This window comes from Notolepis coatsorum, assembly GCF_963971535.1.
Source record: "Notolepis coatsorum genome assembly, chromosome: 8".
In the NCBI taxonomy this organism is placed as follows: domain Eukaryota; kingdom Metazoa; phylum Chordata; class Actinopteri; order Aulopiformes; family Paralepididae; genus Notolepis; species Notolepis coatsorum.
The window spans coordinates 47,730,778-47,748,857 of NC_140172.1; the positions used below are offsets into that span (position 1 = coordinate 47,730,778).

At 49.5% G+C, this 18,080-nt stretch overlaps 1 protein-coding gene across 1 annotated transcript in view; it reads left to right on the forward strand.

Moving 5' to 3' along the window:
- The window catches only part of fryb (furry homolog b), a 118,505-nt gene that overhangs the window by 85,565 nt on the left and 14,860 nt on the right, over positions 1 to 18,080 (forward strand). Inside the window, exons 42-51 of the mRNA XM_084320763.1 lie at positions 8,678 to 8,897; positions 9,627 to 9,748; positions 10,770 to 10,957; positions 11,103 to 11,197; positions 13,624 to 13,822; positions 14,162 to 14,383; positions 14,903 to 15,101; positions 16,797 to 16,894; positions 17,115 to 17,285; positions 17,548 to 17,688. Of these exons, the coding sequence (XP_084176889.1) occupies positions 8,678 to 8,897; positions 9,627 to 9,748; positions 10,770 to 10,957; positions 11,103 to 11,197; positions 13,624 to 13,822; positions 14,162 to 14,383; positions 14,903 to 15,101; positions 16,797 to 16,894; positions 17,115 to 17,285; positions 17,548 to 17,688 (1,655 nt within the window). The remainder of the gene's footprint in view (positions 1 to 8,677; positions 8,898 to 9,626; positions 9,749 to 10,769; positions 10,958 to 11,102; positions 11,198 to 13,623; positions 13,823 to 14,161; positions 14,384 to 14,902; positions 15,102 to 16,796; positions 16,895 to 17,114; positions 17,286 to 17,547; positions 17,689 to 18,080) is intronic.

Consider the following 18,080-nt stretch of genomic DNA (forward strand, 5'->3'; position numbering starts at 1 on the left):
ATTAGTGAAGACCTGACAATGGACAAGCAGAAGAGAGGTATGTTAAATAGAGACCAAATACCAACATTCCACACACACCCCCGTGACAGCCAATCAGGAACCACCCCTAAGTGACAGCACTAATTGACAGGGAAATGACAGGTGACAAGCCCAGTGACATATGCCAGGAATGTGGGTGGTCACCGACCGAGGTCGGTGTCCAGAACGTAACAGTACCCTCCCCCGACGAACGGCACCAGACGTTCACCTAGGAGCCTCGGGATTCAGCCGCCGGAAATCAACGATCAGGCTGGGATCTAAAATATCCCTTTGAGGCACCCAAGAACGCTCTTCTATCCCGTACCCCTCCCAATCCACCAAGAACTGAAACCCCCTACCCCTCCGCCTACAACCCAGTATCCTCCGCACCGTGTAAATGGGTTGACCGCCAATAAACCGGGGTGGAGGAACCACAGGCAGTGGCGGGGCCAAGGGCGATGAGAGGAATGGCTTCAACAGGGACACATGAAACGTCGGATGAACCCTCATAGAGCTCGGAAGTCGTAACTTGTAAGCCACTGGATTAACCCGATGAATCACTTTAAATGGTCCTATAAAGCGAGGAGCCAGCTTCTTGGATTCCACCCGGAGAGGGAGATCCCGGGTGGAAAGCCAAACCCGCTGCCCTGGACGGTAAACTGGAGCCGGACGACGCTTACGGTTAGCCTGCCGTTGGGTACTAACCGAAACCTTCTGTAGCGCCTTCCGAACCTGTTTCCACGTCCTGCGACAGCGAGCCACATGTGCCTGGGCCGAGGGCACCTCCGCCTCCTGCTCCTGCTCGGGAAACAGAGGAGGTTGAAAACCATACTGGCACTGAAAGGGAGACATACCGGTAGAAGAGGAGAGAAGGGTATTATGCGCGTACTCAGCCCAAGCCAACCTCCTACTCCACGTTGCCGGACTACCGGCAACGTAACACCTCAAGACCCCCTCCAAATCCTGGTTGACCCTCTCCGTCTGTCCGTTCGACTGTGGATGGAACCCAGACGACAGACTGACAGAGGCGCCGAGGCCGGCGGCAAACGCCTTCCAGAACCTGGAGGCGAACTGAGGACCCCGGTCCGACACGATATCTACTGGCAGCCCGTGGACCCGAAAGACATGCTGTATAATTAAATCAGCAGTCTCCCGGGCCGAAGGAAGCTTGGGGAGAGGGACAAAGTGAGCCGCCTTAGAGAACCGATCCACCACCACCAAAATGGTGGTGAACCCGTCCGAAAGGGGAAGACCAGAAATAAAGTCCAGAGATATGTGTGACCAGGGTCGTTTAGGAATAGGAAGTGGTCGGAGGAGACCCGCCGGTGCCCGTCGAGAGGTCTTACTACGTGCGCACACCGGACAGGCCGCCACAAAGGAACGCGTATCCCCCTCCACTGTCGGCCACCAGAACCTCCTACGGATAAATTCCAGGGTCCTGGTTGCCCCTGGGTGGCTGGTGAGGGATGACGCATGTGCCCACTGTAGCAAGCGTGAGCGCGCCACCTTGGGAACATACGACCGTCCCGGAGGACCCCCACCAGGATCGGGCTCCCGCGTTAGCGCCGACCTTACCACCTTCTCTATGCCCCAAGACACGGGTGCCAAAATCAAGGCCGGTGGAATAATGGGATGGGGCTGCTCCTCCCGCCCAGGAAGATCAAACTGGCGCGACAACGCGTCAGGTTTGATATTCTTGGAGCCGGGTCTATAGGAGATGGTATATCGAAATCGTGTGAAGAACAACGTCCACCTGGCCTGGCGAGCGTTAAGGCGTTTAGCCCCTTGGATGTAAGCCAAGTTCTTATGGTCAGTCCAAATAATGAAAGGATGTGCCGCCCCCTCCAACCAATGTCTCCACTCCTCCAGTGCCAATTTGATCGCCAATAACTCCCGATTACCCACGTCGTAATTACGCTCGGCTGGTGACAGACGGCGAGAAAAAAAAGCACACGGGTGCACTTTCCCATCCTTTAAGCATCTCTGAGAGAGCACCCCCCCCACCGCGACGTCAGAGGCATCCACCTCCACAATGAACGGAACCTCCGCGTCATGGCGGATCAATACAGGAGCGGATGTAAAACGACGTTTAAGATCGCAGAAGGCCGACTCAGCCCTAGGCGACCATTCAAAGCCAGGGAGAGAGGCCTTAGTGAGAGCTGTTAAGGGATTGGCTAAGGCGCTAAAATTGCGAATAAAGCGCCTGTAAAAATTTGCAAAGCCCAAAAACCGTTGTAACCCCTTGAGCGATGAAGGCCGTGGCCAGTCCAAAACTGCACTCACCTTGGCTGGATCCATGCGCAGATCGCCCTTCGTCAACACAAAGCCCAGGAAGGACACGGTGTCCGTGTGAAACACACACTTCTCAGCCTTAACGAATAGTTGATGCTTGAGGAGACGGTCTAGCACCTCCCGAACGTGCATTTGGTGTTGCACCATATCGCGAGAAAAAATCAGGATATCATCTAAGTAGACAAACACCGACACCCCAATCAAGTCTCGCAGCACGTCGTTAACCAGGGCTTGGAAGACTGCCGGAGCATTAGCCAAACCAAAGGGCATGACCAAATACTCATAGTGCCCATTGGGTGTGTTAAATGCAGTCTTCCACTCGTCTCCCTCTCTAATCCTGACCAGGTTGTATGCATTACGTAAGTCAAGTTTAGAAAAGACCTGTGCCCCCTGTAAGCACTCAAAGGCCGTGTCCATGAGGGGTAAAGGATATCGGTTCTTGATGGAAACGTCATTCAATCCCCTATAATCAATGCATGGGCGCTGATCCCCATCCTTTTTATCAACAAAAAAGAAGCCAGCGCCGGCAGGGGAAGTGGAAGGGCGTATGTGCCCCGCAAGCAATGCCTCCTCTATGTAGGTGTTCATGGCCAAGGTTTCGGGGCGTGAGAGAGAGAACATTCGCCCGCGAGGCGGGGAGGTACCGGGTAGAAGATTAATGGGACAGTCGTATGATCTATGAGGCGGAAGTGCTTTAGCACGCGTCTTGCTAAAAACGTCCGCCAGGTCCCAATAGATCTCAGGCACCCCTATTAAATCGGGATTAGAGGGTAGATCAGAATCTGCCACGCTCCCCACCATCCTGGAGAAAGAGGGAGGAGACAAAAGAGAAGAGGGGGGGGGAGACAAGGGTTTGGGCAAACTCCCGCTGACGATCGACTTGACGTCGGCCGCCGTTGAGAGTTCGCCCGTGCTCCAATTAATGACACGAACACATGACGACAACCAGGGATGACCCAACACCATGACAGAATAGGGGGAAAAGATGACAAAAAAAGTAACCCATTCCCACTCCCCACCCTCCACCCGGATGTGTAAGGGAACTGTGCGCTGGGTGACGCTCCCACTGCCCAGGGGCCGACCGTCCAGGGCATAGACTGGTAAGGGAACCCCTAAGTCCTCCACTGGGGTTCCCCACTCCTTCACCAATCCCACGTGAATAAAATTGCCCGCCGCCCCTGAGTCAATCAGAGCCTTAGTTCCCCTAATGTCACCCCCACAGTTGATTGCCACCTCAAAAAATTTGCGAGAATCCGTGGTCTTGGCAGGAATGAGCCCACCTGCTGGCGCCCTCTCGAGGCCTGACGGCGCACCTTCCATCCCCGATTGGCGCCGAGCCGATACAGCCTGGACCCGACAGCTGCCGAAGCGGTGACCGGTGCGGCCGCACCGGAAGCAGCGTCGCTCTTTGATGAAGCGCTGCCTCTCGTCGTCCGAGAGCGACAGCGCTCCAAGCTGCATGGATTCATCACCCAGTGGCCCACTCGTGTAATGCATGGAATTATCAACACCAGGAGAAGAAGGAAAACATACCTGGGGCTGGGTGTTGTTGACATGCTCCTTCTCCCTCTCCCGGTGCCGATTATCCATCTTGATGGTGGTGTTGATCAGCACTTCCAGCTGCTCGGGGATCTCACACGCGGAGAGAGCATCTCGCATCCGCGCTGAGAGTCCCCTGACGAACAGAACCACGCAGACGTTCTCCGCCCAAGCTGTCTCCCGAGCCAAGATCCTAAATTTGATAGCATAAGCTGCGACAGTGCGGAGGCCCTGCCGGCAGTCGAGAAGGCGACCACCAGCCTCGAAGATCGAGAGTACCCGGGAAGTATCGAATACTCTTCTCAATTCCCGGGTAAAGGCGTCCAGACTGTCGCAGATTATCGCCCCTGCCTCTAATTCCGCCGTAGCCCAGGAGAGAGCTTCGCCGGTGAGCAGTGTGATAATATACGCTACCTGCGCTGTCTCCGATGGAAATGATCGTGGTTGCAGCCGGAAAACGAGTAGACACTGGGTGATGAATTCCCGACAACCATCCGGTGATCCGTCATAGCGAGCGGGCGCCTGCAGATGTGGTTCGCGGGACCGCTCCTGGACCCCGAACCCCCCCCGACTTTCCTCTGCGTGGAGCGCTGCTTCCCCCGCCGCCGACTGCACACCAGCCACTCCTTCTTGGGCTTGTCGAGCTGTGGCCAACGCCGACTGCGCCACCGCTTGGGATGATCCGACGACCCCATTGAGTCGGATTAACTCTGCGCTGACCAGCTGCTGATGTTCCTCCATCCGTGTCTGGGCTGCTCCCTGCGTCCGGAGCATCTCCATGATGGCCTCCATGGAATTCTGATGGTCAGGTCTTCTGTCAGAATGCAGGTAGGTGAATTCCAATGGTTGAAGGCAATCACAGAGACAGAGAGTGTTTACTCTTGAACAGGTTCGACTTTAATAGTAAGAACACAGAGTAAATTCTAAGAGAGAACAAGTGCTAAAAGCACAAGTGTAAGATAAGGTAAATGGGAGCTTATTGGAGGTCCACAGTAGAACCGTCCGCGTTATCCCCGAACGCAATTAGTGAAGACCTGACAATGGACAAGCAGAAGAGAGGTATGTTAAATAGAGACCAAATACCAACATTCCACACACACCCCCGTGACAGCCAATCAGGAACCACCCCTAAGTGACAGCACTAATTGACAGGGAAATGACAGGTGACAAGCCCAGTGACATATGCCAGGAATGTGGGTGGTCACCGACCGAGGTCGGTGTCCAGAACGTAACAGTTAAGTAGGGTGGTAGTGAAAGGGTTAACCTGCTGTCGTGTGGCAGTGAAAGGGTTAACCTTCTGTATTGTCGCAGTGAAAGGGTTAACCGTTTGGTGTGACAGTGAAAGGGTTAAAGGTACAATTTGTAATACAGTCAAGTTTCAAGTTCAAGTTTCTTTAATAGTTGTCATACAGAAGTACAGAATACTTTCATACAAAATGCTTCTTACTGTTACGCTCCAGAGACTGTGCTAGACAAGATAGTATCAAATAACATAGTATAGCATGTAATTTAGAAGAAGAAAATGAGGTCACAGTGTTCGGTATAGACATATGTACAATGTTCTGAGTTACCATATAATATACAATACTATGCAGTGTACTAATGTACAGTACTATATAGTGCAAAGCAGAAATGGGATGAGGTACAATTTAGGTACAATTTACAGTAAGGTGTACGAGTTGTAGTGCAATCCTTCATCAATAAATATAAAGTGTGGGGAGTGGGTGCTACAGTGTGTTTGTTTAAAGTGGGTGTGTGCTATAAAGTGTGTGGAGTGGGTGCTACAGTGTGTTTGTTTAAAGTGAGTGTGTGCGTGTGGATGTGTGTGCTATGTGCGTTTGGTGGTTGTTGTTGTGTAGTGTTCATTGTTCGTTTAGCAGCCTGATGGCCTGGGGATAGAAGCTTCTTCTGAGTCTTTCTGTGCTCGCCTTGAGACTCCGGTATCGCTTGCCTGACCGCAGCAGTTCAAAGAGGCAGTTGTTCGGGTGACTGGAGTCTTTAATGATTCTCTTAGCCTTGCCCTTGCAACGCTTGTTGTAAATGTTCTGGAGGGTGGGGAGCCCCCCTCCAATTGTGCGTTCGGCTGAACGTGTCACTCTTTGTAGTCTGCTTCGGTCTTGTGCAGTGCTATTCCCAAACCAGGAGGTGATGTTGCCGGTCAAGATGCTCTCTATTGTACATGAGTAGAAGTTCTTAAGGATCTTCTGACTGACTTGGAACTTCCTTAGGCGCCTGAGGAAGTAGAGGCGTTGTCGTGCCTTCTTCACAACACTGTCAATGTGTGTGGTCCATGTCAAGTCCTCGGATATGTAGGCTCCGAGGTACTTAAAGCTGTTGACTCTCTCAACCGGTGCCCCGTCGATGCTGAGGGGGCTGTAGTCCTTGACCCCCGACCTCCTGAAGTCCACAATCATCTCCTTTGTTTTGCTGACGTTCAGGGAGAGGCTGTTTTCCTGGCACCATCCCGCCAGGACCTTGACCTCTTCCAGGTAGGCCCTCTCGTCGTTGGCAGAGATCAGGCCCACCACCACTGTGTCGTCAGCAAATTTGATGATTGTATTGCTACTCCGCTGAGCCACACAGTCGTGTGTGTACAGGGAGTAGAGGAGGGGACTCAGAACACAGCCCTGGGGGGCCCCTATGTTGAGGGTGATGGATGAGGAGGTGCAGTTGCCTGCTCTCACCACCTGGGGTCTGCCAGTCAGGAAGTCCAAGACCCACTGGCAGAGGTCATAGTTCAAGCCCAGGTCCCTGAGCTTGGCTATGAGTATGGAGGGGACTATGGTATTGAATGCCGAGCTGTAGTCGATGAATAGCATTCTCACATAGTTCCCCTGCCTCTTGTCCAGGTGTGATGCTGCTGTGTGCAGCACATGGGCTATGGCGTCCTCCGTGGACCTGTTGGGGCGGTATGCAAATTGCAGGGGGTCCATGTTGATGGGGAGGGAGGAGCAGATGTAGCCCTTTACTAGCTTCTCAAAGCACTTCATGGCTATGGAGGTGAGAGCTACAGGGCGGTAGTCGTTGAGGCAAGCAGGCTTGGATTTTTTGGGTACAGGGATAATAGTGGACTTCTTCAGGCAGGTGGGGATGACAGCCTGTTCTAAGGACAGGTTAAATATGTCAGTGAATACTGGGGCCAGTTGGTCGGCACAGACTTTTAGGACGCGGCCGGGGATGCCGTCCGGACCTGCTGCCTTCCTGATATTCACTTTTTTAAAGGTCCGCCTCACCTCATGCTCTGTTACCCTGAACACTGCGCCTCCATCAGCAGCCGACCCCCCCCCCCCCCCCATTGCCGTGGCTTGTGAGCTGGTGTTGTTATTACCAGCATCAAACCTCGCATAGAAGGTATTGAGGTCATTTGCTAAGGAGATGTCACTGTTCAGTTTGAGGGAGGCGCCTTTGTAGTCTGTCATCGTTTTGAGCCCCTGCCACATAGCTCTAGAGTCAGCTTGTTCAAACTGGAGTTCAATTTTATCCCTGTAGCGCCGTTTGGCCTCTGACACTGTCCTCCTTACGTTGTGTCGCGCCACCTTGTGGTCATTCATGTTGCCTGCCACTAGGCCGTCATTGTATGCTTTGGTGCGCTCTCTCAGAGCTTCACGGACGGATTTGTCTACCCAGGGTTTTTGATTTGGGTAAACTCTCATTTTGGTAGTGGGGATTGTTTCTTCCACCAAAGTACAAACATAGTCCAGCACTGTCTCCGTGTAGACATTAATGTTATCTGTGTCGCGGAACACATTCCAGTCTGTGCAGTCAAACGCAGACCGGAGCGTCTTCCCCGACGTCAAATCCCATTTCTGCACCTCTCGCGAGACTACAGGAGTACTTTTGATTCTCTGTTTGTACATTGGTGAAAGAAAGATGGACGCGTGATCTGATTTACCAAAGCCACTATCAGAATGAGCCTTGTAGCCACCTTTAAATTGCGTGTAACAGTGATCTAGGATGTTACCGCCTCTGGTGTTGAAAGTCACATGCTGATAGAAGTCAGGTAATACCTTTCTCAGATTGGCGCTATTGAAATCACCCAGCACCAAAATGGCGGCGTTAACGTTCGCCGCTTGTATTCTATTTACCTCGTCGTGGAGTCTGGAGAGCGCGACGTTGTTGCTGGCTTGCGGTGGAATATACACTCCTACAAGGATGATCGCCGTTAACTCCCTCGGGAGGAAGAAAGGACGACACTTGATGGTTATATATTCCAGGTCTGGGCAGCAGTGGTTGGATAATTCCTTCACGTTAGTTGGATCGCTCCAATTGTTGTTAAACATGAAGGCAATACCTCCTCCACGTTGTTTACCGGACTCTGCTGTACGATCCTTGCGGTGGATAAAGAAGTGTTCAGCTGGTTGGATTGCGTGGTCTGGAACGTCCGTCGTGAGCCACGTTTCGGTGAAGCAGAGAACGTTGCAGTCCCTAACGTCTCTTTGGTATTGAATCCTTGCTCGGATGTCATCCAGTTTATTGTCAATTGATTGTACATTGGCTAGCAATATACTGGGCAATGGCGTTCGGTGGCGTCTGGATCTCAGCCTGTTACGGAAACAAACAGTGACCTCTAGGCAAAATAGCCCTGCTTGATATTGAACTTTGTTTACATTCTTTGTTTTAGTCTGGGTTAGAGTTTAGTAACTTCTTAATACTGTGCAATTCAGACCTGAATCCAGACCTCTCAATAGAAACCCCTCCTCTATCCCCACTGAACTCCAACTCACACATTAGACCAAAATAAAGATGTTTACCAGTGCAATACCAAACAGGGCTCTTTTGCCTAGATGTTGCTGTTACCTTTAAAGAAGTGTATCTGTGATTCTCTCAGGTACCCCTGACTTCCTGCGGGAGTGGCAGACGTCTCCGGTCGCAGACTCCGGTCTCAGTTCCACCTCCAACTCTTCTTCTGTCAGTCTGGGAGGTGGCAGCACCGCGGGCAGCGTGGGTAATCTGCCTCTCGTTACCCCCGACGACCTGGAGGACCTGGATGACACGCCCAGTGAGACTGACGACAAGACCAACAAACTCATCGAGTTCCTCGCCACTAGGTACACCCCATACACACATCTTCATACAGTATCTGTGATGTGAGTCTGCCCAGTGGCAGTGCTGGGGCGTGTGTGTGTGTGTGTGTGTGTGTGTGTGTGTGTGTGTGTGTGTGTGTGTGTGTGTGTGTGTGTGTGTGTGTGTGTGACCTGTGTATGCGGGTGCTGGTGGTGTGTGTGTGTGTGTGTGTAACCTGTGTATGCGGGTGCTGGTGGTGTGTGTGTGTGTAACCTGTCTATGCGGGTGCTGGTGGTGTGTGTGTGTGTGTAACCTGTGTATGCGGGTGCTGGTGGTGTGTGTGTGTGTGTAACCTGTCTATGCGGGTGCTGGTGGTGTGTGTGTGTGTGTGTGTGTGTGTGTGTGTGTGTGTGTGTGTAATCTGTGTATGCGGGTGCTGGTGGTGTGTGTGTGTGTGTGTGTGTGTGTAACCTGTCTATGCGGGTGCTGGTGGTGTGTGTGTGTGTGTGTGTGTGTAACCTGTCTATGCGGGTGCTGGTGGTGTGTGTGTGTGTGTGTGTGTGTAACCTGTCTATGCGGGTGCTGGTGGTGTGTGTGTGTGTGTGTGTGTGTAACCTGTCTATGCGGGTGCTGGTGGTGTGTGTGTGTGTGTGTGTGTGTAACCTGTCTATGCGGGTGCTGGTGGTGTGTGTGTGTGTGTGTGTGTGTAACCTGTCTATGCGGGTGCTGGTGGTGGTATACAGTGCCTGGAGTACTGTGTTGTCGTTGCTCAGAGCGTTCGGGCCGCTGTGGGTCCATGAGGACATCACACCGAAGAACCCCAACTCTAAAAGCACCGATCAGCTCTCCAACTTCCTGCGACACGTCATCTCTGTCTTCAAGGAGTCCAAGTCAGGTGAGAGACCAGAGGGTTGGAGGGATGGATTCTCTAGCAAGAAATTAGTATTATGACCGTCACATGACGTTTATCTTTCAGTTACTATTAGAAAATGCAATGGGGATTTGAGTAGATGATGCAACTGTCTGTATAAGAAGTATTTCCTACTCAGTTTTCAACATAATGTAGCAGCAGTCAAAATATTTCGGTACTCATTTCGGTACTTGGTATCTGAGAATACTCAGAACAAAGTACTTTTACCTGGTCAGCAGACAGTGGTGTCGGAGAATACTCTGAACAAAGTACTTTGACCTGGTCAGCAGACAGTGGTGTCGGAGAATACTCTGAACAAAGTACTTTTACCTGGTCAGCAGACAGTGGTGTCGGAGAATACTCTGAACAAAGTACTTTTACCTGGTCAGCAGACAGTGGTGTCGGAGAATACTCTGAACAAAGTACTTTGACCTGGTCAGCAGACAGTGGTGTCAGTGCATGTCTAGTTTTAATTTGCTGATTGTTTTGAGTCATACAAGCACTTTATTATCCACGAGTGGTTGTGTCAAATGTGTGTCATAGAAGATATCAGCACTGCGGCAACAAACTCACTTCACTCACTTCTTTCTGAAGGGCAACCATCAACCACATCTAAATTATTTTTCTGTTATAATAATACCCTTATTGTAAATTGATAAAACTGAACAACAGCAAAAGTTCATTACACTATTTGCTAATTATTGTGTATGTGTCCGTGTGTGTGTGTGTGTGTGTGTGTGTGTGTGTGTGTGTGTGTGTGTGTGTGTATGTACATGCATGTTGTGTGTGTGTATGTACATGCATGTTGTGTGTGTGTGTATGTACATGCATGTTGTGTGTGTGTATGTACATGCATGTTGTGTGTGTGTGTATGTACATGCATGTTGTGTGTGTGTGTATGTACATGCATGTTGTGTGTGTGTGTATGTACATGCATGTTGTGTGCGTGTATGTGTGTGTGTGTGTGTGTGTGTGTGTGTGTGTGTGTGTGTGTATGTATGTACAGACTTCCACCTGGAGCAGCAGCTGAGTGACGTGGCCCTACAGACGGCTCTCTGCAGCTCGTCCCGTCACTACGCCGGGCGCTCCTTCCAGATCTTCAGAGCCCTCAAACAGCCGATCAACGCCCACGCCGTGTCTGACCTGCTCTCACGCCTCGTAGAGGTGGTGGGAGAACATGGGGATGAGGTGCAGGTGAGAGAGAGAGATACATTGAGCTATACCATCTTCTTGTGTGTGTGTGTCTGTGTGTGTGTTTGTGTGCGTGTGTGAGGGGCATACAAATAGAGAGTTAATAAACTCTTTGAGTGTGTAGTCTAACAACATGTGTTTGTTCCAGGGTTACGTGATGGAGGTGCTGTTGACTCTAGAGTCAGTGGTAGTGAATCTTGCAGAGTGTCTGAAGAACAGCGACCTGATGGCAGCTTTAACCAGGTACTGTAGGCCTCTCCTTCACGTCGATGCACACATCTGTTGCATCAGATGTAAAGCGCCATAATGTAACTGGAAATGCAGTCTACGAAATTATTACTGGGGGTAGATGGGTGATACGTTTTTGTCCATGCTTATCAGTCACTACAGTCAACCAGACTGTAAAGATAATGTACAGAGGGGGCGTGGTGTTCAGGAACATAGCAGGGTGTCACACAATGTCCGTTCCCTTTTAAAAGAAAAAACATTTTCTTCTTACGTCACATACCGGTTGTTCTGGTGTCATGCGAACATATCACAGGTGCAACATGGATTCCCCTGCTGGGTTAGAAGGTGTTGTGTAAACATGGTAGCTGGGTTGGCAGGTGCTGTGTAACCATGGTAGCTGGGTTGGCAGGTGTTGTGTAACCATGGTAGCTGGGTTAGAAGGTGTTGTGTAACCATGGTAGCTGGGTTGGCAGGTGGTGTGTAACCATGGTAGCTGGGTTAGCAGGTGTTGTGTAACCATGGTAGCTGGGTTGGCAGGTGTTGTGTAACCATGGTAGCTGGGTTAACAGGTGTTGTGTAACCATGGTAGCTGGGTTGGCAGGTGTTGTGTAACCATGGTAGCTGGGTTGGCAGGTGGTGTGTAACCATGGTAGCTGGGTTGGCAGGTGTTGTGTAACCATGGTAGCTGGGTTGGCAGGTGTTGTGTAACCATGGTAGCTGGGTTGGCAGGTGTTGTTTAACCATGGTAGCTGGGTTGGCAGGTGTTGTGTAACCATGGTAGCTGGGTTGGCAGGTGTTGTTTAACCATGGTAGCTGGGTTGGCAGGTGTTGTGTAACCATGGTAGCTGGGTTGGCAGGTGTTGTGTAACCATGGTAGCTGGGTTGGCAGGTGTTGTGTAACCATGGTAGCTGGGTTGGCAGGTGTTGTGTAACCATGGTAGCTGGGTTAACAGGTGTTGTGTAACCATGGTAGCTGGGTTAGCAGGTGTTGTGTAACCATGGTAGCTGGGTTAACAGGTGTTGTGTAACCATGGTAGCTGGGTTGGCAGGTGTTGTGTAACCATGGTAGCTGGGTTGGCAGGTGTTGTGTAACCATGGTAGCTGGGTTGGCAGGTGTTGTGTAACCATGGTAGCTGGGTTGGCAGGTGTTGTGTAACCATGGTAGCTGGGTTGGCAGGTGTTGTGTAACCATGGTAGCTGGGTTGGCAGGTGTTGTTTAACCATGGTAGCTGGGTTGGCAGGTGTTGTGTAACCATGGTAGCTGGGTTGGCAGGTGTTGTGTAACCATGGTAGCTGGGTTGGCAGGTGGTGTGTAACCATGGTAGCTGGGTTGGCAGGTGTTGTGTAACCATGGTAGCTGGGTTGGCAGGTGTTGTGTAACCATGGTAGCTGGGTTGGCAGGTGCTGTGTAACCATGGTAGCTGGGTTGGCAGGTGTTGTGTAACCATGGTAGCTGGGTTGGCAGGTGTTGTGTAACCATGGTAGCTGGGTTAGCAGGTGTTGTGTAACCATGGTAGCTGGGTTAGCAGGTGTTGTGTAACCATGGTAGCTGGGTTGGCAGGTGTTGTGTAACCATGGTAGCTGGGTTAGCAGGTGTTGTTTAACCATGGTAGCTGGGTTGGCAGGTGTTGTGTAACCATGGTAGCTGGGTTAGCAGGTGTTGTGTAACCATAGTAGCTGGGTTAGAAGGTGTTGTGTAACCATGGTAGCTGGGTTAGCAGGTGTTGTGTGACCATGGTAGCTGGGTTGGCAGGTGTTGTTTAACCATGGTAGCTGGGTTGGCAGGTGTTGTGTGACCATGGTAGCTGGGTTAGCAGGTGTTGTGTAACCATGGTAGCTGGGTCGGCAGGTGGTGTGTAACCATGGTAGCTGGGTTGGCAGGTGTTGTGTAACCATGGTAGCTGGGTTAGAAGGTGTTGTGTAACCATGGTAGCTGGGTTAGAAGGTGTTGTGTGACCATGGTAGCTGGGTTAGAAGGTGTTCTGTGACCATGGTAGCTGGGTTAGCAGGTGTTATGTAACCATGGTAGCTGGGTTGGCAGGTGTTCTGTGACCATGGTAGCTGGGTTGGCAGGTGTTGTGTAACCATGGTAGCTGGGTTGGCAGGTGTTATGTAACCATGGTAGCTGGGTTGGCAGGTGTTGTGTAACCATGGTAGCTGGGTTGGCAGGTGTTGTGTAACCATGGTAGCTGGGTTGGCAGGTGTTATGTAACCATGGTAGCTGGGTTGGCAGGTGTTGTGTAACCATGGTAGCTGGGTTAGCAGGTGTTGTTTAACCATGGTAGCTGGGTTGGCAGGTGTTGTGTAACCATGGTAGCTGGGTTGGCAGGTGTTGTGTAACCATGGTAGCCGGGGAACATCTCTGACATCTTTATTCTAACGTTCATCATTGTGTAACTCTTGTCGTTCTCACTTTTGCTTTTTACTTGAACGTTTTGTAGGACCTCCTCCCCTGACTTCCTGACCAATGACAAGCTGCTGAACAGGAAGAGCACCGGTCAGCTGAACTTCCCTGGCCCCGGATTCACCGCTCTCTCCTCACAGCGACACCAGCGCTCGTACTCTGTCCCCAAGAAGTTTGGAGAGAGCGGCAACCAATCAAATGATCCGCCTCGCAGTGCTACTCTTGACCGCATACAGGCAAGGATGAATGATTGTTGATCCGCCTGTCTGTCCACCTGTCTATTCACCTGTCTGTCCACCTGTCTGTCTGTCTGTCTGTCTGTCTGTCCACCTGTCCATCCACTTGTCTAGTCCACCTGTCTGTCTGTCTGTCTGTCCACCTGTCCGTCCACTTGTCTAGTCCACCTGTCTGTCTGTCTGTCTGTCTGTCTGTCCACCTGTCTGTCTGTCTGTCTGTCTGTCTGTCCACCTGTCCGTTCACTTGTCTAGTCTGTCTGTCTAGTCCATTGTTTGGATTGACTTGCTTAATAGTTATCACAGCTACAAAATGATCAACGTTTCTTTTTCAATCTATAGGCCTGCAACAATCACGGCCTTTCCCGAGCGGGAAGAACGCCTGGCTCCTGCACATCATCAACCAATCGGATCGATCCTAGTGTGCTGTCTGATCCCGCCCATGTTTCTCATCCTTCATCTATATTGGCTACGGTGTTCTGGGTGGCGGTGTCACTCATGGAGTCAGACTTTGAATTTGAATATCAGATGTCACTTCGACTGGTCCACAAGCTCTTGTCAAAGGTAATACTTACAGGAACCGCCATCAGTATTACGTGCAAAATCAATAACATGGGTTGGTTATTTATGCTATGCAAGTTTATTAAATGTTTTTAGTGAATGGAAAAAAACTTGAATTCCTCATCTTAATAAGTGGGATATTTATGACATTTCAAACACACACAATGTTATCAATATGTAATGTGATATTACATCATGATGTTCCTACAGTGCAGAATACTATTGTGTATGTTAATGACCTTGTACAGGCAAATCTATCCATGTAGAAACAAATAGCATGTCCAGAATTTATTTGTACATAAAACAAATATACCAGTGTACAGACACTGACCGATCACAGCTAAGACAGCCAAGACATTACAATGACACGCACAGATCTTCTGACCACAGCTACCAGAAGACATTGGAATGATTTGGATGTGTTTATTAATCCTGCATATGTCACTGACAGACCAGCTACATTCAGTATGTCCTTGCCATTAGTCTAGTAACCCAACCAACAGCCACGCACTCTCCTCCCAGGTGCCCTTGGACCGCGCGGAGAACCGCGAGCGTCTGGAGAAGCTCCAGGCTCAGCTGAGGTGGAGCGGCTTCTCCGGCCTGCAGCAGCTCCTGCTGAAGGGCTTCACCTCGCAGGCCACCTCCGACCAAACCCTGCAGCTGTTCTGCCAGCTCACGCCGGTCTCCCGCGTGCCCGTCGTCGACACCTCGCAGGCTATAGGTGGGCATCGCTTTGTAGTCACCTTTTTTTTCATTTTCAATTTTGCTTTTATTTGTCACGTATAAAGTACATTATTACATTAAAGTAATGTACATTACAGTGACATGCTTGGTTCTGTATGAGCCCCTGAGAATGTGCTTCATACAGTAAAAAAAAAAGTAAACACTATACAAATACAACACTATACATATATACAAACTAAAGTACAACCTAAGTACAATGAACATACACTGAAGTAAAAATGCAGGCAATGAGGTACAAAAATGCTAAAATAAATAAATATATGCAATATGCAAAATTAGGTATGGATGTAGTGCAAATCTCTTTAATAAATAGATACAATATGGTGTAGTGTTAAAGTGTTTAAAGTGTCTAAAGTGAGTGTTAAGGTGAGTGTTTGTTTAAAGTGAGTGTGTGCATGTGGATGTGTGCGTGTAGAGTGTAGATGGATGGGTTGATGTTACAAAGCGTTGCCCTCCAGCCTCCACCTCTCTAATTCAGAGTCCTACCTATATGGCTCAAAGGTTCAATTGAATTTCAATGTGGTTTTTTTCGGGCCCACTTACCCATAGCACTGCTTTAGTTTAGCATGCTGCCTGGCTGATCCAGGGAGCATCTTCCTGTTAACACATTGGGTGCCAACGACGAGAAATCTCGTTGTTGGCCGCCATGCGTTGAGTGCCAACAACGAGTTTTCTCGTTATTTTCTCGTTATTTCTTTTATTAGCGATATCCATTCATTTTTCATCCATCCAGCCTCACGTTTTCATTGGGACTGGCTCTGACCTCGAAAAGGGCAAATACCGCCCCCTATCGTCTCCCGGATGGTATTGCACCCATTGGATTGGAGTCAATGGAAATGCATGAGAGAAAAAACTCCGGATTCCACATTTTACTTCTGAGCCATGTAACCTGAGACTATTGCATTCATTGAGGCAACCAAAAGCAGCGTGGATTATCTGTTTCGAGGTCTAACATTGGATCAATAAACGCGATCGATATTTGGAATGGCGATCAGGAATTGGATTAATCTTTTTGCAGAACATCTGATGTGAGGTAAGGACTTTCACATTATTTCACAACGTGTCTCATATGTGTGTGTGTGTGTGTGGCGTTAGCGCCAGGCAGGGCATAGATAATCGATTTATCAGCCCGCTTCTCTAGCGTGCATAAGTACACATATACTATCGATAATCTATAGGCAGAAAAATGACAGCGTGTTTTGTGTATTCCAGTAAAGGGCGATTTTCGCAGATTTTTCTGGAATCAATAGAAATCTTCAAAACTATACTCGTATTCAAAACGGTATAAAACGGAAATGTCCTGATGAAAAAACTATCCGTTTCGTACATGTTGACTGCAAGCAAGTCTTTGATAAGCGACGGTTGTATTAGACACATAATTTAAGATATAATTTATGCGTTCGCAAATATCCCTGTCCTCTCATTGACTAAAGCGCTGGCATACAAGCGATAAATAGCGCACCCCCTGCCAGCGCACAATGTGTTAAGAGCAGAGTCATCAGCGCCAAGCATAACTGTATGCATTTGTGGCAATGAATTGTTAAATCTACTATTAGAGTGTTCCTGACTGAAATGTGATTGGTGTGATTTGTGTGGCTTTTCTGTAATGGAATTCAGCATTTCTGACAGTGGTATTTAGCTGATGTGTGTGTTGCGTGTGTTGCGTGTGTAGGGTTCCCCCTCAATGTGCTGTGTCTCCTGCCTCACCTGGTGCAGCACTTCGGTCACCCCACCCAGTTCTGCAAGGAGAGCGCTGAGAGGATCGCTCAGGTACTGTCTCTTTAACATGAAGGGTCTGAATGATACAGTACCTTCCTCCTTTTACTTCATGGATCTATCTGTCGGTCTATCTACAGTATATCTATCTGTCTGTCTGTCTGTCTGTCTGTCTGTCTGTCTGTCTGTCTGTCTGTCTGTCTGTCTGTCTGTCTGTCTGTCTGTCTGTCTGTCTTAATTTCTCTCTCTCTCTCTCTCTCCTTCTCCCTGCCAGGTGTGTCTGGAGGAGAAACACACTAAGCTCTCCCACCTTGCCCATGTGATGACTCTGTACAAGACGCGCTCCTACACGCGCGACCCGTTCTCCTGGGTGAGTGTGGTGTGTCGCTACCTCCACGAGGCCTTCTCCGACATCACACTCAACATGGTCACCTACATGGCCGAGGTAAGCGGGGAGTGAGCATGTGGCGATTTTATTCTAGATTTGATGGTCAACATATACTGCATACATAGGTATTAAGGTATATTAAAACAATTTCTGTCACTGCTGTCTAGAAAGACTGTGCAGTAAGACATTCTCTCTTTCTCTCTCCCTCTCTCTCTCTCTCTCTCTCTCTCTCTCTCTCTCTCTCTCTCTCTCTCTCTCTCTCTCTCTCTCTCTCTCTCTCTCTCTCTCTCTCTCTCTCTCTCTCTCTCTCTCCTGCTAGTTGCTGGATAAGGGCTTGCCCAGCATGCAGCAGTCTCTTCTCCAGATCATCTACTGTCTGCTCAGCCACATGGACCTAACAGCTGTACAGGTCAAACAGTTCAACGCTGATGTTCTCAAGACCATCGAGAAGTTTGTCCAGGTTAGCTTTCTACACTTATAGGGTTATACTGATGGTAGGGAGGGAGGACTCCTCTGTGTGTGTGCGTGTGTGTGTGTGAGAGATTATCTATTCTTCCTAATGTATGGGTCTTGTATTTATTAAATGCATGTATGTATTTAACTTGACCGTCTCCCCCAATGGCTTTAATCTCCTATCTCAGGGTTTCTTAAGATATGGCCAAAGTGGGTCACGGACGTGCCTCTGGTGGGTCTCTGATCAAATCAAATCAAATTTATTTGTAAGGCCCGACAACACACGTGGGCCGGACACGTCTTCTTTAAACAAGTTAAGAAGAAACGTCACAATAAATCAAAGACAAAAAACACCAGGAAATCCAAAATACAATGTAAAATAAATAAATTAAAGCAACA